This window comes from Myotis yumanensis, unplaced genomic scaffold, assembly GCF_028538775.1.
Source record: "Myotis yumanensis isolate MYYU_CA2020_CCGP unplaced genomic scaffold, mMyoYum1.0.hap1 SCAF_15, whole genome shotgun sequence".
Taxonomy (NCBI): Eukaryota; Metazoa; Chordata; class Mammalia; order Chiroptera; family Vespertilionidae; genus Myotis; species Myotis yumanensis.
This window is the reverse complement of record NW_027223766.1, coordinates 45,776,366-45,799,494: the sequence shown is the minus strand read 5'-3', so window position 1 is coordinate 45,799,494 and position 23,129 is coordinate 45,776,366. Positions and strand designations below refer to the sequence as shown.

General features: G+C 37.6%; 2 protein-coding genes and 1 non-coding gene across 5 annotated transcripts in view; 1 reads left to right on the top strand and 2 right to left on the bottom strand.

Moving 5' to 3' along the window:
- The window catches only part of RAD54B (RAD54 homolog B), a 53,618-nt gene extending 52,146 nt beyond the window's left edge, over nt 1-1,472 (bottom strand). For both annotated transcript variants that reach the window (XM_070392253.1, XM_070392254.1), the window contains exon 1: nt 1,292-1,472. The gene's annotated coding sequence lies outside the window, so the exon portion shown is untranslated. The remainder of the gene's footprint in view (nt 1-1,291) is intronic.
- Nucleotides 1,473-3,631: 2,159 nt separating this feature from the next.
- Nucleotides 3,632-3,736, top strand: LOC138993604 (U6 spliceosomal RNA). The gene has a single exon (XR_011468319.1). It is a non-coding gene; the product is annotated as a U6 spliceosomal RNA (small nuclear RNA).
- A 1,283-nt stretch (nt 3,737-5,019) lies between these two features.
- Nucleotides 5,020-23,129, bottom strand: part of VIRMA (vir like m6A methyltransferase associated) — a 49,937-nt gene continuing 31,827 nt past the window's right edge. The window contains exons 15-24 of one of the 2 annotated variants that reach the window (XM_070392251.1): nt 22,791-23,043; nt 19,930-20,147; nt 16,913-17,045; nt 13,563-13,715; nt 12,712-12,872; nt 11,983-12,079; nt 9,078-9,244; nt 7,706-8,037; nt 6,170-6,313; nt 5,020-5,571 (exon numbers count right to left, since the gene is read on the bottom strand). In XM_070392251.1, the coding sequence (XP_070248352.1) occupies nt 5,417-5,571; nt 6,170-6,313; nt 7,706-8,037; nt 9,078-9,244; nt 11,983-12,079; nt 12,712-12,872; nt 13,563-13,715; nt 16,913-17,045; nt 19,930-20,147; nt 22,791-23,043 (1,813 nt within the window). In that variant the 3' untranslated portion in view covers nt 5,020-5,416. The remainder of the gene's footprint in view (nt 5,572-6,169; nt 6,314-7,705; nt 8,038-9,077; nt 9,245-11,982; nt 12,080-12,711; nt 12,873-13,562; nt 13,716-16,912; nt 17,046-19,929; nt 20,148-22,790; nt 23,044-23,129) is intronic. The other variant, XM_070392252.1, reaches the window with a different exon arrangement.

Here is a 23,129-nt window from a genome sequence, read left to right as displayed (position 1 = left end):
AGAAGCAGCACCGAGTGGTGGTGGTTCAGAAAACAGATTCTAAATTGACCTGAATTCTAGCTCTGCCATTTACATCCATCAGTCATCTAACTTTATTAATGCATTTAAAAGTAAACTGCAGGCATCAGTAGATTTCCCCCTTAAATATTTCAGCTTCACTGCTACCTCTTAAATTAGAACTGAGCCCTTTAAAAAGGCCCTGGAAATAATGCCCATTTGGCTGTAGCTGGTTTGGCTCAGTGGACAGAGCGTGGGCCTGAGGACTGAAAGGTCCTGTACCTTGGTTGCGGGCTTGTTCCCCAATAGGGGGCGTGCAGGAGGCAGCCCACCATTAATGTTTCTAACTCTTTCCCTCTCCCTTCCTCTTTGAAATCAATATTTTTTTAAAATAAAAAAATAAAAATAAAAATAAAGAAATAATGCCTACTGGGATGCTACAAGTTCTGAGATGATGCGAACACCCTACCTGCTTCTGTCCTCCCTAGTCAATGGCTGACAGCTGCCACACATCAGAAAGCCTGAACTTTGGGGCAATGCAGAGAATAATGACGGACACAGCTTTGAAGGTAAGTGTCATGTCGTCACTAAGAACACAGCTTTAAGGGTAAAAACCTGAATATAACGTGAACACCTGGCCTGACACTTCCTAGAGTGTGAGGATGCACAGTGCGCCTAACCTCTGTGTCTCCACTTCTTCGTCTATAATAGGGGGTACAGCAATCATAATGACTCACAGTGCTGTTGGGTTAAATGAAACACTGCAAGCACTTAGGACAAGGCTTACACACAGTAGGCACCCTAGTTATCTGTGATAATACCATGTCTAATTACTACTGGATGCTTAAGACACAAGGCCCTGTGATGAGGGTCCCACGAGGCGGGGCAGTGAAGGATGTCGACCAGGGGGGTCGTGGCCGAAATCTGTGGGTTCGTGTGGCTTTGCAGGTGGGAGGGTGCTCCCATCCGACCCCCGGGAGCAAGGGTGTAAACAAACCACCAAGAACCGGCCACGGCCGCCTCTGCAGCGGCTGCGCTGCGGGCTTCACCTGCTCTTCTGACGTCATGGCCCCACGGAACCGGCCTACAAAACCCTCCGCTAATGATCAACACCGTGAGGACGGCGTGGGCCAAGCGGGGAAGAAACGCCACGGGGCAGAGCCAGCGACGGCCCGGCAGAGCGGGCGCGGAGGCATCACCGCCCGCAGTTCCGTCTCCCCGAGGCTCCGCCAAAAACGCACCCCTCACCGCCGCCCCCCGCCCCCCAGGACCCGCGGCCAGGGGCGCCCCACACCTCCGATCGCCCCCGGGACCCGCAGGAGGCGGCCCCGCCTGCTTCGCCGCCGACCTTCCCTCCTCCCTCGGAGGCCTGCGGTGGCGCCTCTCCTCGCGGAGCTCCACACGAGCCTACAGGCTGTCGCCGGGCGGTTCTCCGGGGAGGCCACAGGCGAGGACCCGAAGGAAGCGGAGTTGTCTGCGGGAGGAACCGGGGTAGACAGCTCCCCTCACCGCGAGAGCTCAAAGACCCCGCTTCCGCGCAGCCAATGGCGGAAGAGCCCGCGCGCGTGCGCACTACCCCTTGGCGGCGCCTGGCCCAGCCCGGCTCTGATTGGCCGACCTTCCGGCACGTGGCCCTTTGCATTTCTCTGGAAGCGCTTCCAGGTTTCCTACAGGTTGGTGGTTCAATTCAGAAAGGGATTTATGCCCTGGCCGGTTTGGCTCAATGGGTAGAGCGTCGGCCTGCGGAGTGAAGGGTCCTGGGTTCCATTAGGGTCAGAAAGGACTGGCAGGAATTATTCAAAGTGATGAGAAGACAAGGAGCTACAACCCAGATTACTCCATCCAGCAAGTCTAACATTCAGAATCAAAGGACAGATAAGAGCTTCCCAGACAAGAAGGGGCTAAAGAAGCTCACCACCACCAAACCATTATTATAAAAAACATTAAAGGGTCTTTTTTTAAGGAGAAAAAGATAAAAAACATGAATAGCCCTGGCTGGTGTGGCTCAGTTGGTTGGAGCATTGTCCCATATACAGAAAGGTTAAGGGTCAGGGCACATACGGAAGGCAACCAATGGATGCCTCCCTCCCCCACCCCCTCACCCCCCTTTAAATCAATAAGCATATCCTCCAGTGAGGATTTTTTTAAAAACATGAGTAAAAATGGCTATAAATACATATTTCTCAACAATTACTTTAAATGCAAATGGTTAAGTTTTCCAATGAAAAGACATACTATGTTTGAAGCGATAACAAAGCAAGACCATTACATATGCTTTGTACAAGAGACCCACTTGAAATAAAAGACACAGACTGGAAGTAAAGAGATGGAAAAAGGTATTTTATGAAAATGGAAATCTAATTTAAAAAGCAGGGATAGCAATACTTATACCAGACAAAATAGACTTTAAAACAAAAGCTATAACAGGAGACAAAGAAGGACCCAGCAATTCTGCTTCTGGGTATACATTAAAAAAAAACACACACACACACACAAAATGATAAACCAAAACTATTCATTGCAGCATTGTTTGTAATAGCCAAGATATGGAAGCAACCTAAGTGTCCATCAGTAGATGAATAAAGAAGTGAAGCACACAAATGGAATATGACAACCATATGAAAAAATAAAATCTTGCCATCTACAACAGCATAGATATATCTAGTGTGTGTTGTGCTGAGTGGAGTCAGAGGACAAATGCCATGATTTCACTTATATGCAGAATATGAAAAAGAGTATCTGAACAGGCAGAACTGAGACTCAGATACAGAAAACATTTTGATGGTTGCCAGACGGGAGGAGGGTTGGAGGGATGAGTGAAAGAAGTGAAGGGATTAAGAAGTACAAATTGGTGGTTACAGAATAGCCATGGGGATGTCAGTACTATTGTAGTAACTATGTATGGTGTCAGATGGGCGCAAGATTTATCGGGGTGATCCCTTCTTGGGTTATATAAATGTCTAATCACTGGGTTATACACCAAAGACTGGTATAACATTGCACAGCAACTGTAATTGAAAAACAAGTTGCTTTAAAAAAATTAGAAGCTAGCCAACATGGTTTTAAAACCTGTTATCACTTTGGAATCAAGTTCCTACATCTGTAAAATTAGGATAATACCTCCTTTGCTGGACTGTTATAAAGACTAATAATGCATGAAAGGGATAGTCAACATGCTGAATTCCTTAGCTTCCCATTTATCTAAGATTATTAGGTAATCAGGACATTTTTAATGATGCACATAAATGGAATATGACCATAAGAAAAATAAAATCTTGCCGTCTACAACAGCATGGATATACCTAGTGTCTGTCATAAACTTTATTTCTGTATGTAAAGTTCAGATTTTATTAGATATTTGGATTCCCAAAATAACTATTAGGACACACCTCATTTTAGGCTTTAGATAACTGTAATAAAATAGCAAATGTAGGTATAATTTGCTTCTACAGTACTAATTTATTACTTTGGCTGGCATGAATTCCTGAGTGTTACACTAACAAATAGCATATACAGGGGCTCCAGTGGCGCAATCGGTTAGCGCGCAGTACTTATAAGACAAATAGCATATACAACACTCTGATATTTCTCAAAGATTATATTCAACTTAAAGCTAAAAAACAAATCAAGAAATGTACCTATAGTCGGCGGTACATATACTAAAATTGGAACAATACAGAGATGAGCATGGCCCCTACACAAGGATGACACACAAATTTATGAAGCATTCCATTAAAAAAAAAATGTACATATAGCCATATTTTAATAACAAGTGTAATTACTTAAGAAACAATTCTTACAGGTATTTGGTCAGGTATTAGGGACAAACTTTGAATTCTATCCAATGTGAATAATGTTATCTTTAGAGATGAGCTTATTAGGTTTGAGAATTGAAAGGGGTTTAGTTATCCTGGTTTTTTTTGAGGCCATTAGGGACATGAGATTTCCTTTACTTTTCACTTAAACATCACAGTCTTTAGAGCTGAGCTTTTATTAAAGGCGTTCTAACAAACATCGTGTTCACTCACAAATAGTTCAGCAAAACATGATGATAAAGGAATGAAGTGAGACTCATACACACTTTGTTGTTTAAGTCTTTATTTTTATTTATTTTTTTATTGATTTGAAAGAGAGGGAGAGAGAAGAAACATTGATGAGAAACATCCATCGGCTGCAGCTGCCTCCTGCACCTCCTGCACACCCTCCATTCCCTCACTGCCCACCCCCCACCTCCCGGGATCACACTTGCAACTTGGGGGTGTGCCCCTACCAGGAATTGAACGGGTGACCTCTTGATTCATGGGTCCACACTCAACCACTGAGCCATACCGCTCAGGCGAGAAGTCTCCATTTTATGTCAGTTATATAGGCTCAGTGTTATCTCTTGGGAAAAATATGGCTATTTTCTGTTATAAACTTTATTTCTGTATATAAAGTCCAGATTTTATTAGATATTTTGGACTCCCAAAATAACTATTAGGACACACCTCATTTTAGGCTTTAGATAACTGTAATAAAATAGCAAATGTAGGTATAAGTATAAAGCTGAAACACAAAGTACATACACATTTCTAATGTACGGAAGAACGTTGTGTTACTTTTGTTACAAAAAGGTTCCCCAAACTATGTATCAGGGCACCCTAGTAAATTAGCAGAAGGGTCAGTGTTTGTTTCAAATTTTTGAGGGGAACACATCTATTGGACATAACACCAACTACTAGGGTGAGGTAGTTTATATTTTCAATATTAGGTGGCTTTATATGTCTTCCCATGACAGTGTATCTTTTAAAAACTGGGTTTTCAGCAGTTGTGATCAAAAGTACTGTGCAAAAAGCATAGTGATTAAGCAATAAAGAAAAAAGGAAAAAAAAAGCATAGTGGAACAGGAAATGATAGTAGCAGTGTCGATCCACGCTGATTCCAAGGGGTGAGAAGCTGTACAGTGTCCACAGTTACTAATGCTTATGATATAAATTCTTATTAAGTTGTTTGGACATGACTGCTTAATAAATGGAAGTACTATGCATTTCTTTAGTCCTAGATGTGCCAAAAAAAAAAAAAAATTACTGAAACGCTAAAGGGCACCATGAGCTGAGAAAATATTGGGAACATCTGTGGTATAGGCAAGGTATACACTAAGACAAAAGTAATTTCATCATTCATTTTTCTACCTAAGAAATTTTCTAGTCTTGTATAAGAAAGAGAAAAAATATATAAAACATACATACAAAGTTTGGATTTTTATTGAAATCTTGTGTTATGTATCAAACAAAATCTGCTTTCTTCAGATAAAAATATTTCTTCAGAGTTTCCAGATAACTGCTAAAAGGTTAAGTTGGTCCTTCAATGTCTTATTTTATTGTTTTTTGTTGTTGTCATGAAATGTTCATATACACTTAGGATGTTCCCAAAATAACTTTTATCGTGTAAAGGACCGTACATGACGACCTCTACCACTGCCTCCACTGACAAACTTTCCTCTTGAGCCTCCACTGCCGCTATTTGCACTTGCCCAGGAAGGTCCAAGTCCCCCACGGCCTCTTGAAGCCCGGTCACGAGGACTTGGGCGGTAGCCTATAAAAGAAAGAACACAGTGTTAGTTGCAACACCCTTTCCTTTCCCATTATATGAAGACTCATCTGTAACACTGAGCTCAAACCAAAAGAGAAATTATTCTTTGCTCCTTTAAAATCCACATACAAGTTCTATGAATGTGTTAAAGACCAGTGTGAACTGTCCTCTTTAAATAGGTAAATTGTTTCATATATGAGAAAAACATCTCAAATAAAGCTGTTAAGGGTTATATGCTTATACACACAATAGAATACAGTAACTGAAAATAGAAGACACCTTATGAAGATATGTCTGTTCTTAAAATACTTTGGTCAAAAATGTACCTAAGGGTTGGCTTTCATCATTAAAATATAAAAACAGTGCAAATCACCATGAAACTGCTCAGACTATACACAAAGTTCAGAATCCACAATTTTGATTATTTCTATAGAAAATGTACATTGGGCACTCATTCAGATATAAAATTAAATTGACTTTAGAATTACACGTTTACATTCTAAAATATTCTCTCCCAGAATCAGAGTACATGACATTTAACGATTTGATAATGAGGATTCACTCCCCTCTCTCAGCAATACCCAGTAGGAAGAATGTTTACCTGCAGAACTAAGCGGCCGTAAAGGTGGAAGAGGGCCCCTATTAAAATTGCTCTGGCCTCCGCGACTTTCACTGTAAGTTCCTCGAGGAGTGTTCTGAGCGCTCCAACTGGAGCCTCTTGTTCCCTCCCGACGGCTGTAGTTTCCTAAAGGCAACACAAGCAAAATCTTTTTTCACAACTTCAGTTGGATTAAGAAAGACCTGACAGGTTTTCCTTAACCTTCCAAAGGAATGGAAGATAAACTGAAATTTTTGTGAATGAAATATACTGTAGAGTGGCAGCACCGTACGTGGTTAGGAGCAGAAGCTCTGGAGCCAGACTGCCAAGTTCACATACTGGTTTCACCACTTACACTTACGTGTCCTGACAGTTTTCTCTTCTGTAAAGTGGTTGTATTAACAAAACCTACCTCATGGGGTTGATGTGAGAGTACTCTATGTCAAGTGCTTATAACCATCCCTAACACAGCTCTGTGTTTGCTATTAATGTAAACTTCTATTCTTTTCCACTCCTACCCTCCACAGCAGCAAAAAAAACATGTCCTCAATCTACCGGTGAAGCATAATATCTATGAATAAACTCAGTTTCTAAAATCTTGAAACAATTTAAAACATTAAATATTACATTAGGAATCAAGTACACAAGAGAATCAATGGTGAATATACAGAAAAATCTTCGGGAAATTGTTGATAAGTACAGCTACAAAAATAATGTATAAATATTATTCAGAAAAGATAAACATAATTCTTAATATAAAAACGAAAATAATTAGCCCAGACTTAATTAAACTTATCACTAAATGTGCTTAAATTAAGCAAAGGTTAATTTAAATAAGATTTTTTCCCTTTCCAATAAAATGCTCTGCAAATAGTACCACTGCAAATAGTCAAGAGGCAGCTTAATTTTAGTAACAGAAAAATACTTTATCTGAATCACTACCATCTCAATAATTTCTATTTAATATTCTAATATTCCACTATTCTAACCCAGCAATTTTCAGCCTTTTTCATCTCATGGCACACACAAACTAATTACTAAAATTCTGCAGCACACCAAAAAATAGGTATAAATTTTTTTATTCACACTTGACAACTATTGTGTTGGCTGTTGTCATTTTTTTTATTTGACAATCTAAGGGAAGAGGTCAGTGCCCCCAACTAAATAGTCAGGTAGTGCATGTTTTAAAAACTCTTGCAGCACACTGGTTGAAAATCGCTGTTCTAACCCATTAGAAAATATTACAACCTTGGCTGGTGGTGATCAGTGGTTAGAGTGATGGCCTGCGACTTGAAGGGTCACAGGTTTGATTTCCAGTCAAGGGCAAGTACCTAGGTTGCAGGTTCCATCCCTAGTCCCAGTCAGGGCACATGCAGAAAGCAACCAATCAATGTGTGACTCTCATATCAATGTTCCTCTCTCTCTCTCTGTCCCCCCTTCCACTCTCTCTAAAAATCTATGGGAAAAATATCCTCAGGTGAGGATTAACAAAACTAAACAAAACAAAAAAAGAGAAAGAAAACATATATAAGTAGTTACCTTTTGAGGCAGGCGGTGTGAAAAACCTATTCTGACTGTGAAAAGCTCCCCGTCCTCCTCGATTGCCTGAAAATCCACCACGAGAAGAAATCTTCTGTGATACTTTGAGTGGCCGTTTTGGTGGGGGTATTCCATCTTGCGGGACCACTTCTTTACTTTCAGCTGCAACAAAGTCATCCACGTGCATAGATGGTGGTCTGCTTGTGTTCTGTTTTCTCTGACGAAAAATATCATGGGGTCGTATGCCCTGTCCAAATCCTCCCCTGCCCCTTCCTCTTGGTGGCGGCACAACATGAGCTCGTTTGGCAGGTTCAATGTACTCGGATTTTCCACTATTAAAACAAAAAAATAGACCATGAAAACATTTAAAAAATATATATATACTTCCAATGAAAATATAAATCAATCTTTGCAATATGAAAACTACATTTCAATTATTTCTTATTCCAATTGTGGTTACTTTGCAAATATTTCCATTACAGGCAAACTTTGCTTTAATGTGCTTTACTTTACTGAACTTCACAGATATTGCATTTTTTACAAATTGAAGGCAAAATCCTACATCAGTAAAAAGAATGACTCACCGAAGGCTCAGATGATAGTATCGGTTAGCAGTCAAGTATTTTTTAATTAAGATATGTACATTGGATTTTAGACACAATGATATTGCACACTTAACAGACTACAGTATAGGGTAAACATAACGTTTACATGCACCAAGAAACAAAAAATTTCATATAACTCACTTTATTATGATATTTACTTTATTGTAGTAGTCTGGAACCAAACCTGTATATCTCCCAAGACATACCTGTACTTTCCATGGAATACAATAAAACTAGCTAAGAATAGCACTCACGTTTTATTGGTATGACTAACAATTATTTTAAATAAGCCAATTCACTCTTGTTCAAACCTTCCAAACTCTCATAAAGTGGAATAATAAACAAATGTACTGGGTATGTATTGGCCAAATTATTATCTTTAAAAAATTTCCCCCCCAAAAATTTATTTTCCAAACAATATTCATGATTCAAGCATTATGGCAACTTCCTTTATCCTTTTTAAAAAAAATAGTTTATTGATTTTTAGAGAAAGAGGAAGGGAGAGAGAAACATCAATGTGAGAGTGCAAGACTGACTGGCTGCCTCCTGCACACCCCCTACTGGGGATCAAGCCTGCAACCCCGGCATGTGTCCTTGACTAGGAATTGAACCGGCAACCTCCTGGTGCACAAACAACCCCCAGCCAACCGAGCCACATCAGCCAAGGCTTCCTTTACCCTTTAATGGCCATGTGTCTAGCTTAAAATACATTAAAATAAATAAACGTATGTGACCACAATCAAAATCTTCAGTAGAATAAATGTTACCTTGAAGTTATAAAGGTCTCATGCTTGTGCTTCCCAAGTTTGAATCCTTTGGTGGTCTTGGTTCTCCCTGGAGATGATGGTTCTGACAAAAATGAGCGCTCTAATTCTGAGTGCAAGTCAAAGTCACTACAGCATTTTTCAGAGAGTTCAATTAAGTCCACTTTCACCTGCAGTCATAAAAATTAAATAAAATTAAATATACACCTTAAATGTAACTATTAATGTAACACTTGACTATGGAAATTCTTACTTCCTATAAATTATATGACTAATTATTGGCCTGTCTCTTTCCCTCATCTTTTCAAAAAGCAACATCACTGGTAGTTAAAAAAAAAAAATCTTAGGAATTCAATTGTGGGTTTTTCTTGGTGGGGGGATGGGTTTGGCATGCCTCCTCACAGAAGTGTTATTAATCTGAGACCTATGCTGCCTGACAAAAAACTCTGGATTTCTCTATATAAATTAACAATTTAGTATCCCCAGTACTTTTCCAAAAGAATATGAAAATAACATATTCTGCAAGCCTTATATAGTCAACCTATGCGCTATAAAAAGATTTTGTGCAACAGATCTCAAAGTTCTATGCATTTAATGAGGTTCCAACCTAAGTTTACTTTCAGAGAAATGAAAATTACGTTTACTTAGGTTTTATTCAAATTTATCAAACCTAAAAGACTTAAAATTTCCCTACAGCATGTAAGGTCACAGTCATCACTGCAACACAGTTGTGATTCAAAGTGAAGTTTATAAAAAGAACAATTTGTAACACAAATGTTTTATGTGATGCCAATAGGCACTAACCACATATACCTATATAATTTTAAATTAATTAAAATAAAAATAAAATACAGTTCATTAATCACATTAGCAACATTTCATTGCTCACCAGTCACATAAGGCTGGTGGCTACTTTATTGGGCAGGATATGGAACATTTCTGCCACTACATAAAGTTCTATTGGACAGCACAGTTCTTCTAAAGAATCAATGACCAATTTCCAATGAAAAAAAATTAATTCTTTTTTTATAAATATGTTTTTATTGATTTCAGAGAGGAAGGGAGAGGAAGAGATAGAAGCATCAATGATGAGAATCACTGATTGGCTGCCTATTGCATGAGCCCACAACCCGGGCATATGCCCAACATGGAATTAGACAGTAACCTCCTGGTTCATAGGTTGACACTCAACCACTGACCCACACTGCCGGGCAAGAAATTAATTGTTTAATGAGATTTAAACTGATTTGTATGTGATCTTTTAAATAAGGAGAAAGAATCCTCAATACATTAAATATACTTTAAATGTAAATCATTTTAAAAATTTTATTGTACATGATGAGTATTAGCATTTTTTAGAACAGAAAATATCAAATATGCATATTTATTTGATCAAGAGAAAAATAATATACTAGAGGCCTGGTGCACAAAATTCGTGCATGGGTTGGGGAGGAGGTCCCTCAGCCTGGCCTGCACCCTCTCGCAATCCGGGACCACTGGCTCCTAACCGCTCACCTGACTGCCTACCTGATCGCCCTAACCCCTCTGCCTGCCAGCCTAATTGCCCCTAATTGGTCCCCAGACAGCCTGATCGCCCCTAACCACCTCTGGCTCGGTCCCCACACCTGGGACCTGGGCTTCCCTCCCTCTGGCCAGCCGCAGGCACCCGGGATTCCCGGCGCTTGGCCCAAACCAGCCACAGACACCCAGGACCCCAGGATCCCAGGACCCCCGGCGGCTCGGCCTGGGCCAGCCACAGGCACCTGGGACCAACGGCAGCTTCACCCAGGACCGCCAGCAGCTTCGCCCGGGGCCCGGCTTTGTCAGGAAGGACCTCCAGAAGACGTCCGGTCTAATTAGCATATTTCCCTTTTATTAGTATAGATCAGGGGTGGGCAAACTTTTTGACTCGAGGGCCACAATGGGTTCTTAAACTGGACTGGAGGGCCGGAACAAAAGCATGGATGGAGTGTTTGTGTGAACTAATATAAATTCAAAGTAAACATCATTACATAAAAGGGTACGGTCTTTTTTTTTTTTTTTTAGTTTTATTCATTTCAAACGGGCTGGATCCGGCCCGCGGGCTGTAGTTTGCCCACGGCTGGTATAGATGGTACCATAAGATGTAGCCGAAATCATCCTCCCTAATATATCTCTGAGAAGCACAGACTACACTGAATTTTCAGTCTTAGTGTAACTATACTATTTCCTACTCAGCTCTATATTTAAGGATGTCAATTTGCATTAGTACTACATTATTCTAATAATGTAGTTAGAATACATTCTTATATTTCCTCAAATTAAGAGCAGGTAACACAACACCATTCCTCTCCTTAAACACAAACACAGGAATGATTATTAATTTGGGGGGATAATTTTCTTATATTCCTAAAAATATAAGAAAACAAATTACTTAAGAGTACTTATGCAAAAATGTGATTTTTCCCTAAAATGTCTCATTCTTGCCCTAGCCGGTGTGGCTCAGTGAATACTAGTAGAGCGTTGGCCTGGGGACTGAAGGATTCCTGGTTCCATTCAGGTCAAGGGCACACGTCTGGGTTGCAGGCTTGATCCCTAGTAGAGGGCGTGCAAGAGGCAACCAATCAATGATTCTCTCTCATCATTGATATTTCTCTCCTCTCTCCCTCTCTGTTCCTCTCTGAAATCAAGAAGAATATATTTAAAAAAAATAAAAATAAAATGTCTCATTCCCATATATACAGATCACTAACCAGAAAGAAGTGAAACAAGTAGCATAAAATCTGAGTTTTGGACACTATTAAGTGGGTGACTGACATAAAAAGTATGCAGTACTGGTCCCCAAATGAACTTGTAACAGCTATATTATAGAGCTAACAATACACAAAGAAACAACTTTTTTTCTAAATATTTAGTAATAAAATTATACCAAATCCAGGTCCCCATCAATATCTTCAGCCTGAAATGGAGTAAACCACATAGATTTCAATTGATCATCCATGACATCGGCTAGTACATACGCAGTCCTAGAACAAAAAAAGAATTTAGAAAAAAGAAGAAATCCAAAATAAAAATTTTAACATCTTCCAATTAGAATAAAATCTGTTGAAAGTACAATTTAAAATGTCACCCTATAAAAGTATTGGAAATTAGCACTTAAAAAATTAATTTAAAAAGTTATTTAAGAATTAAGTATCCTTAAAAATCAATAACTTGGAAACTAATCTTGTAGTGACAAATTTTGACCTTTCAGTAAAATAAAACAGCACTGGATTTACTTACAAAAAGTCAAGTTTATTAAAATGTACCAATGTGTACAAAAAATGTCCATACTTAATTTTTCTAAATTCAGAGATTAATTCCATTACAATGAATAGTCATTATGCTCTGAAAGTACAGTGCTCCAAAGACCAAGAGGCACTGCATAGCAGGGATAAGTAAACTATGATCCCCATTCTACTGGCTTGTTTTGGTACAGCCTACAAGTTAGAAATGGTTTGTACGTAAAGAAGAATATGTAACAGAGGCTTAATGTGGCCTGCAAAGCCTAGAATTTTACTATCTGCCCCGTTACAGAAAAATAGCAAGCTGGCCAGTTATAGACCTCCAGCCATTAATACACTATATCTACTCAACCACAAAATATTGCTTGGTTTACCTATTGTTAAACAGATTCTGGAGAGATTCTGGAGCTGAAAGTACTGGCTCTATGTCTTGGTCACCGAGAGGTAAAGGATCACCTGATGACTCAAGCATCTGCTTAAGTCCAACTACATTGTCCAACAACGAATCCAGATTGTCATCATCTTTTGAATGTTCCTAAATACAAACAAAAACAAAATAAGAAGACGCAGGTAAAACTAGAACATTTATGCCCCAAATCTATTAACTTTTTAGTAGAAAAGTTTATATTATTTCATTACTTAAAAAATTTGGAGTACCATCAGGGAATTATCAACTTAACATTAAACATATTAAAATAAAACAAACACCAAAAACACTTATTATTTTATTTCTAAAGAATGGTAGCAGGGGCACCTGAACTCAAACAATAAACAATTCAAAAAGTACTGCCTTCATATACTCAAGATTCTTCACAATATGAAGGACTTCACTCTAAATTATTAATTCAGAGTTATTTCACATGCTACAATACCCAACTGAGGATTCACTGTTTTTTGTTGTTATTAATCCTCACCCAAGGATATTTTTTCCATTGATCTTTAGAAAGAGGAGAAAGGAGGGAGAGAAACATCGATGTGAGATACATCGATTGATTGCTTCCTGCATGCATCCCAACCAGGGGATCAAGCCTGCAACCGAGGTACATGCCCTTAACCGGAATTGAACCTGCGACCCTCTGTCCATGGGCTGACATTCTAACCAGAAGCAAAACTGGCTAGGGCAGGATTCACTATTTTTAAAAAGTCACTAGAAAAACTTGTGCTAGTCAAATGGAAAAGAATGCACTGTTTTTATTTTATTTCTGTTTTTATCTTTATTTTTTACCAAAACAAGTTTCTCTAGTTCAAGGAACAAATTTTCTGGACTTTCTTCTTTGCTTTGAAGAAGCTGTTTTAACTCTGCAGCATTAATACTCATCGTCCGTGATGGATGAGCTCCCTCTACTTCCATGAGACCACTATCATCTCCACAACATCCCTGTAAATGTCACACACAAATCAAATTTGAGAACGAAATTTGCAAAGGTGCTTCCAAACTTTGAACTCAGATATTTAAGTCATTTTTCTGCAATCTTCCCCTTAATGTTTTGGTTTTATATCAGTACAAATGGCTAGTTTCAAGAAGGATTTAGTCACTTCAAAATTGAAGTACGTTTTCTTTGAGTAAGATTCACACAATAAATAGGTAAACACATGCACTCAACATACTGGCACCAAAATTTCTCAACAAAAATATCCAATGGAAAATACACTGGTACATGCAGAACACATAATATACAGAATATGGGGGAAAACAACATGGTCATCTCAGTAGAGACGGAAAAGCATTTAACAAAATCCAACACCTTTCATGATAAAAACACTCAATAAGAACTACAAAAGGAAGGAAATATCTTCAGCCTCATAAAGGGCATGTATGAGTAACTATAGCTAACATTGTATTTAATGGTCAGAGATTGAATGCCTTCTCCTTAAGATTAAGAACAAGATAAAAACATCAATTCTTGTTACTTGTATTCAACGTATACTAGAGGTTCTTGTGAGAACAAGGCAAGGAAAAAATTAAAAAGGTATCCAGATTGGAAAAAAAGAAGGTAGACTACCTCTATATATGACATGATCTTGTATATATAAAATCCTAAGGAAACTAATAAAAAACTTCAACAAGGTGTCGGACACAACATCAATGTATAAAATTTAATTGTATTTCTAAACATAAAGAACAATTCAGAGATGAAATTCGGAAACAATTCCATTTATAACAGCTTTAAAAAATTCCCAATTTAGAGGCATAAGACTTATATTTTTAAAACAATACAACATAGTAGAAAGAAATTTAAAACAACCCAAATAAATGTACAGCCATCCCACTTTCCTGGACATGATGATTTAATGGTAATGCTCCCAAAATTGACCTATAAATTCAATACAATGCCCTTAGTGGCTGCCAGGAGGTAGGGGCAAAAGAGAATGGGGAATTTCTGTTAATGGGTACAAAGGTTCTTTGGTGGGTTATGAAATCATTCTAAAATTAGGTAGTGATGATGGTTTCTATGAATAAACTAAAAACTACTGAATCGTCATTTTAAAAGGGTGAATTTTATGGGGTGTGAAATTCATCTCAATAAAAATGTTACAAAAAAGGAGGAGCAAGAAGGAAAATTTTAAGGTAGAAGTGGTGAAATCAAAAGAAGAAATCCTATATAATAAAAGCATAATATGTAAATCAACCGAACAGTGGAACGACCAGTCGCTCTGACGTGCGGGGGGGGGGGGGGGGGGGAGGGGGGGGGAGGGGAGCAGACGCTCAATGCAGGAGCAAAAGGTCCTGGACTGTGAGAGGGTGCAGGTCAGGCTGAGGGGACACCCTCACCCCCAGTACATAAATCTCGTGCACCAGGCCTCTAGTAAAGTATAAAAGGTTTGTTTATAAATTAATGAAGAATGAGCAGCTGCTGAAAATGATGAACAGAAGAGGGAAAACTGGCTACTATTTCATGACTTCTATCTTGAATGTCAGGGAAGATCAATGGCATAAAAACATAAAATAAGTTTGTGGGGGAAGATAATGAATTTTATTTTTGATATTCAGAAATTCTATCCATTAGCTAAGAGCAAGGGCAGGAGAGAAAAGGAATCAGATAGAATATTAGAAGGGAGATCTATGCCATAGATAGAAATGAGGTAATGTAGGGAAACCTTTTTCCTGATTAAGGAAGAAAAACAAGAGATTAAAAAGAACAAGGAAACAATCTAAGAGGGAGTGAAATGATTTAGAAATTAAACAAAATGACCTTAATCTTCCTAACGAAGCAGGTAAGAAAAAAAAAATGCATTGATAAGGGATAAATAAAAAGCATTACTCAGCAGTACTTGAGGGCCCAGCAGATTCTGGGTATCATGAATAAACACTGGTTGGTGGTTTTTATTAGTGACTGTTTAACTGATCATATGTGTAAGAAAACAAAATCTACCATACTGTTTTATTAGCAATGTCACTTATGAGCTGGTGAAAATAATAAGTAGTAAATCTCTTTAGGATAGCCACAGTCCTACTGTTAAATATGTCAATCTTCTAAAATCAAAACATCTGGTAAACTTAATCACTTTAAAAAACTATATGTGACACAAAACTAACAATAATTTAGCAATGAAACTGGCACAATTGCTAAAAATAGAATAGGCAGCCAAGAAGGGCTTATTGAAGTAAATATTTTCAATATAAAATATATGCATAACAGAAATACAGTAAACAGTAAACTTAATTTTTTTCCTCTGAAAACCTTCCATATTATATTTATTTGGTAACACTGTACTAAACAGTCCTCTACAACTCTTCCCAAATAGCAATCTTAAATATGAGCAAAATTTCTTAAATCAGTGTTGACAGAATACTAACCCACGGAATATTAACAAGTGTGCACGTGTACACACACAAACACACACACACACACAGAGGTATTTTGCAAGCAATACGTTTAGACAAAATTGGATTAGATTGCAGTAAAGCAAGTCTCTATTTATCCGGAACCTCTTAGAGCTTGTAATATACTAATGTACCCAGTTAAGTTCCATCAATGGAGACGTTTCCAAACTTGTTTGACTAGAAGCACTTCCTAAAGGCAGGCCTATTAATGGCTTCTGGAAATGTGTCCACGAAATATAGCACAATTTTGTAAAATACTAATAGAAACTCTTAAGATTTTAGAACTAAATAAGCTTTAATTCATATCTAAGATGAATCCAAAATAGTCTAGTATAAATACCCCAAACTCACAGCAGCCAAAACACAATCAATAAATTCTCATTTAAATGACACTAAAGAAATAATTAAGACACTGATAAAACGTGACTATTCTGAGTGACCCTAGCAAAGCAACTCAATGTGAAAAATACAGTATGGATAGTATTTTTCTCTTTTTAAGTTGAAAAATCAGTATTCATAAATTAATGTCTAGTAAATGAGAATTCAGTAAAGACTACTCAAACATCTATAATTTTTAATAAATAAAAAAATCTGATTTCATAATGGGGGGGAGAACACAGAAAAAAAACAAGATTCTAAATTCCAAGTTCCAAAAAACATTATTCCAAGATTTTTTTGAAACCAAGTTATTTCTTCACTTATGATAAACGTTAAGAATACAAATACATATGATATACATACATACTTACCACTGTGTCAGAGTTAAGAATCTGTCTCATAAATTCCAAAAATGAAGATGCCAGTTCACCTGTGTCCTTACTAAAAGTGCTGACCACTCGTTTCAGTAAACTATGCAGAGCATTACTGTTTTTCCTTAAAGAACTGTAAGTTTTAAAAGAGAGAGAGGAAAAGTCTTAAAATTTGAACATATAAATCTAGTATGAGAAATGAACTATCTCAGTTCAGACAGAATAAAACTTAGTCCACCATTTTTTAAAAAGCAAAAAATACTTTGGTGTGTCTGTGTATACAAACCATGTATCAAAGCATTATTTATAGTTATTTCCTTTTAAAGATTAGCTTTAAGCTCTTAAAAAGAAAATTTCAGTTAATAATAATATGTCAAGGTTAGTTTCTTAATTTTGATATTCAATGAACACATGAAAATATGTGATATAAGTGACAGAGAGCTCAAGACTGCAGTTCTGAAAATACTCAACGAGATGCAAGAAAATGTAGACAGGCAATTCAATGCACTCAGAAAACAAAATAATGAACAAAACAAGAACTTTACCAAAGATATTGAAACTTTTAAAAAAGCAAGGATCAGTGGCTGAGCATCAACCTGTGAACCAGGAAGTCATGGTTTGATACCTATTTAGGGCACATGCCCGGATTGAAGGTTCGATCTCCAGTGTGGGGCATGCAGGAGGCAGCTGATCAATGATTCTACAGAGTTATGATAATCAAAACAGCATGGTATTAGCAGAAACACAGACACATAAATCAATGGAACAGAACTGAGAGCCCAGATATAAAATCACACATATATGGCAGATAATTTTCAAAAAAAGGAGCCAGAAACACACAATGGAGAAAAGAAAACCTCTTTAATAAATGGTGCTGGGCCCAGTCAGAGTGCTCAGTGGTTGACTGTCGACCTATGAACCAGGAGGTCACGTTTTGATTCCAGATCAGGGCACATGCCCAGGTTGCGGGGCCCAACCCCCAGTAGGGGGCATGCAGGAGGCAGCTAGCCAATCAATTATTCTCTCTCATCATTGATTTCTCTCTCTCCCTCTTCCTTCCTCTCTGAAATCAATAAAGTAAATATTTAAAAAAATAAACAAATGGTGCTGGGAAAATTGGAAAGCCACATGCAAAAGAATGAAACTAGATTACAGTTTATCCCCATGTACAAAAATTAATTCAAAATGGATCAAAGACCTAAATATAATATCTGAAACAATGAATTACTTACAAGAAAGCATAGATACTAAACTTATGGACCTTGGTCGTAGAGAACATTTTATGAACTTAATCCCAAAGGATTTTCTCTCATCATTGATGTTTCTCTCTCTCTCTCCCCATCTCCCTTCCTCTTTGAAATCAATTAAAAAATATATATCTAAAAACATCACATATAGTCTGGGCAGCATGGCTCAGTGATTGAGCATCGACCTATGAACTGGTCAAGGCATATGCCTGGGTTGTGGGCTTGATTCCCAGTGTGGGGCCTGCAGGAGGCAGCCAATTGATGATTCTCTCTCATCATTGATGTTTCTATCTCTCCTCCTCTCCCTTCCTCTCTGAAATCAATACAAAAATATATTTTTAAAAAATCACATATAATACTGTGGCAGAGGTATGCAAAGGATATTTGTGAAAGCACCTAACCCAGCCAGTAATGGAGGGATTTAGGAAAGATTTTTGGCTTTCTTGGAAGTGCAGTGTATAAGGTGAGTTTTAAAAGATATAAAGTAAACTAGAGGCCCGGTACACAACATTTGTGCACTGGGAGGGGGGAAAGGGGAGGGTCCCTCAGCCCGGCCTGCGCCCTCTCACAGTCTGGGAGCCCTTGGGGGATGTCCGACTGACGGCTTAGGCTTGCTTGCCTCAGGGAGTGGGCCTAAGCCAGCAGTCGAACATCCTTAGTGCTGCCGCGGAGACGGGAGAGGCTCCTGCCGCCGCGGCCGCGCTCGCCAGCCAGCTGTCAGCCTGGCTTCTGGCTGAGCAGCGCTCCCCGTGTTGAGCATCTGCCCCCTTTAAAGACTTTGGTGAGAGACTGGGAAATGGGGAGGGTAGGAGAAAAACTTGGGTGTTCAGAAGGTGCCACCAACTAAGAAAGACCATATATTAGAAGAGATAGTTTTTTTTCAGGACAAAGAGGTGGAGAAGAGTAGGAGCCAGCATCAAACACAGTACCTGGAACTTAACTTTTCAACCAATGTTACAAGAATTAATGAGAAGCACAAATATATGTTTCCTCCTTCTTTCTTTCTCATAACCCTACATACTCCTACAAATTCCCAAGAAAATCTAGCCAGCATGAAGAAAAAGAAGGAGGCATAGACAGAGCAGAAATTATGTCTGAGAGACTGAGCAGCATGAGATTTATATCATTTCAAATTAATTTAATCTCAGCCATTCCTCTAGAAAATAAAAACCATAGAATCAGCACTTTTAGGGGCCATAATACCACACTATCACCACCTTTCAAGGACTAGGGTGAATATATCAACAAACAAATTATCTTAAAGCATGAATTAATATCCCTGGAACAATAAGATTTCCTTAAATACTCTAAGGAAAATACTTAGTATTTCCTTAAATACTAAGCCAGTGGTTCTCAACCTTCTAGCCCTTTAAATACAGTTCCTCATGTTGTGACCCAACCATAAAATTATTTTCGTTGCTACTTCATAACTGTAATGTTGCTACTGTTATGAATCGTCATGTAAATATCTGATATGCAGGATGGTCTTAGGCGACCCCTGTGAAAGGGTGGTTTGACCGCCAAAGGAGTCACGACCCACAGGTTGAGAACCGCTGCTCTAAGATGTCCACATTAATTTGTCTATTCAATTTACATTTTTATTCCTGTGATTTTATTAGCACATGCTACTGCTGACCAATCTTCTCCATAAATATAGAGAAAGAAATCACATCTTCAACCTTCTGGAATAGCTATGAATATTAATATTGGGGGGGGGGGGGGTGGTAACAGTGAAAAATTAAGCCAAGAGTATATTAAATAAAACATTACCTTTTTAAATGAAATAGTCCATAATCATGCTCTGTAAGAAACATCATTGTTCTGACACATGTCAATAAACAGTTGTAACTGCTCTCAGAGTTGGCTAGCATAGCCAGTAGACAGTCACAAATTGAGGCCATCAATTCTTTGTTTGGCAGAGAATTGGAGAGCTGCTCTAGTTCAGAAATTGAACCTTCGGAAGAGTTTGGCAAAATAAGTGCAATGTCCTGTAAGGGAAGTGGAGAAAAGGAAAAAATAATTTTAAAAAATTATTATTATTATTTTTTTTTTATAATTTTAAAAAATTATTATAGTATCATTTTTACTTCAGGATTTCATAGCATTTAATACTTAGTAATTATCTCATCAAAATATTGTTACAGTCCCATCCTATACATAGATTCAAACACATTAAAAACAAAGGAGTCAGCCCTAGCCAGTTTGGCTCAGTGGATAGAATGTCGGCCTACAGACTGAAAGGTCCCAGGTTTGATTCTGGTCAAGGGCACATGCCTGGGTTGCAGGCTCGATCCCCAGTAGGGGGCGTGCAGGAGGCAGCCGATCAACGATTGTCTCTCATCATTGATGTTTGTCTCTCTCTCCCTCTCCCTTCCTCTCTGAAATCAATAAAAATAAAAATAAAATAAAAACAAAAAACAAAGGAGTCATTCTGCCCTTCTATAAAAGTTAATACAAGTATAATAACTAAAGAAAAAAATATTTTATTTTACAATATTTTTACTTAAAAATGTTTTCTTTCTGTATTGCACTGTGTAGTTTATATCCTCAACTTGTTAACTGAAGTACTTTTGGTACTAAAATATTTTTTAATATATTGTTATTGATGGAGCAAATAAACATTTAACCACATCTTCCAATTAAATATTTTCCTCTAGTTTTTTATATGTTTAAAATTCAAAACTTTCAATATTAAACAAATTTAGCTAACAATAATTTAAAATTCCCACTACTCTTTTTATAGAGGCAGATTTTACCAGAACATTTTTAGGTATGTCTCACAGCCTTTAATAACTTCAACATATTGCAAACCTACTTAGGTTAAAACTGTAAAACAAAGCTAGAATGAGAAGGGAAATATAACAATTGAGGCCAAGAATGTCTATGTGATCAAAGCAACTAGGATGCTATAGTTCTCTCTCTTTTTTTTTTAATGTATTTTATTGATTTTTCACAGAGAGGAAGGGAGAGGGACAGAGAGTTAGAAACATCGATGAGAGAGAAACATCGATCAGCTGCCTCCTGCACACTCCCCACTGGGGATGTGCCCGCAACCAAGGCACATGCCTCACCAGAATCGAACCTGGGACCCTTGAGTCCGCAGGCTGACGCTCTATCCAATGAGCCAAACCAGCCAGGGCGCTATAGAACTCTTAAGCATAATCATAAAAGCTAACATGGAATATACAACAAACACTAGTTAAATGGACATTTTGAGGTATGAGAACTTAAAATATCCTTTCTACCAGGTCCCAAACTATTTTCACCAAGTACCCTTTTTGTGAAAACAAGTCACACAAAAACTGTTCCTTCTTGACTAGAGTGTTAAAATATAAACAAATGGAATTTTTGTTAGCTAGAAAAGATAATTTTTCAACACTGAAAAATATTTTGCGTGAAAAAAAAAAAGCACATCTAATGATTAGACAGCAGGAGCATTTTGTCAAGCTAGAATGGGATTAGGCACAGAAATCTGTAAAGATTCCAATCACAATAGGCTTTCAAAGTTAAAACAATTCTCATTAAATCATGAAACTATAAATTAAAAGTCAATAACATAGACAGCTGGGAGAAATACTAATTTATTTATTTTTATTAAATTTATTGGGGTGACACTGGTCAACATGAACTTATAGGTTTGAAGTGTTTGGGGGTTTTTTTTTAGACATACTACCAGTTTTACTCAGAATCTATAAAGTACAGTAATCAAAAAAACACTAAAACTGTAGTAGCCTTTGATGCCTTCAAAAACTGTCCTCACAGAGTATTTCTCAGCCATAAAAAAAGAATGAAACTTTGATGACATTTGCAACACGGATGGACCTAGAAGGTATAATGCAAAGTGAAATAAGTCGGACAAAGGCAAATACCATATGATTTCACTCATATGTGGAATCAAAACAAAAATAAAGGAATAAACAAACTCACAGGTACAGAGAACATTTTATGGTTGCTGGATGAGAGGGGGGTTGTGAGGACAGGTGAAAAAGGGGAAGGGATTAAGATGCACAAATTGCCACCTATAAAAACAGTCAAGGGATATAAAGTACAGTATATGGGAATATAGCCAATAATATTGTAATGACTATGTATGGAGTCAGATGGGTACTCGGCTTATCAGGGTGATCATAAATTATATAAATGTCTAATCATTAAGTTGTATAGCTGAAACTAATATAATACTGTATGTCAACTGTAATTGAAAATTTTTTTTTAATATATTAAAAAAAGTTGCCCTAACAGGAAGCCATGATATTAATTCAACTAATCATAAAGCCATAAAATTCAAGAATGAATTGGTGTTTAATATAATTAGAAATAAAATAAACATACCAGACAAAACTAACCCCCCACAATACTGTGGCACATAAGGCAACTATGCAAGGATGCAATTTCATAAAGAAAAGGAAAAAGCTCTTCAAAGAAACCTATAAAGTACAAACCCAAAGGAAGCTTTGAAGCACCAAATCATTTTATTGTTGGTTCCTAGTCAAATTCATCTCCCTAAACAGTAGGAGGAGTAATAAAACAGGTGAAATCTCCTTGTTCACAGCTAAGAGTTACATCAACAGCTTTACATCAACAGATACACACACACACACACACACAATTTATAAAGTAACCATAAATACCTGATCACAGAGAGACTGTAAAATGGATGTGATATATTCAACACACTGTTGGCGAATAACACTGTCTCCAGGAGACCGCACCAGAGTTAACAGATCCTGGAATATCTCTGCATATTTTTCATCACCTTTAATAGTTCCATTAATTAGATGCAAAATAGCTAATTTACAAGCTTTGTGTGAGGCCAGAGCATCAAGAAGAGCAAGCAACCTGGTGGTTTGGCTAGTATACTGTTTTTCTTTATCTTCTGAAGTGCTGAAATAAAATCAATACATTTAATAAACAAAGTTCTTAATTTTAAGGTATTATTTAACTAATATTTGTTTTTCAACACCTATCAA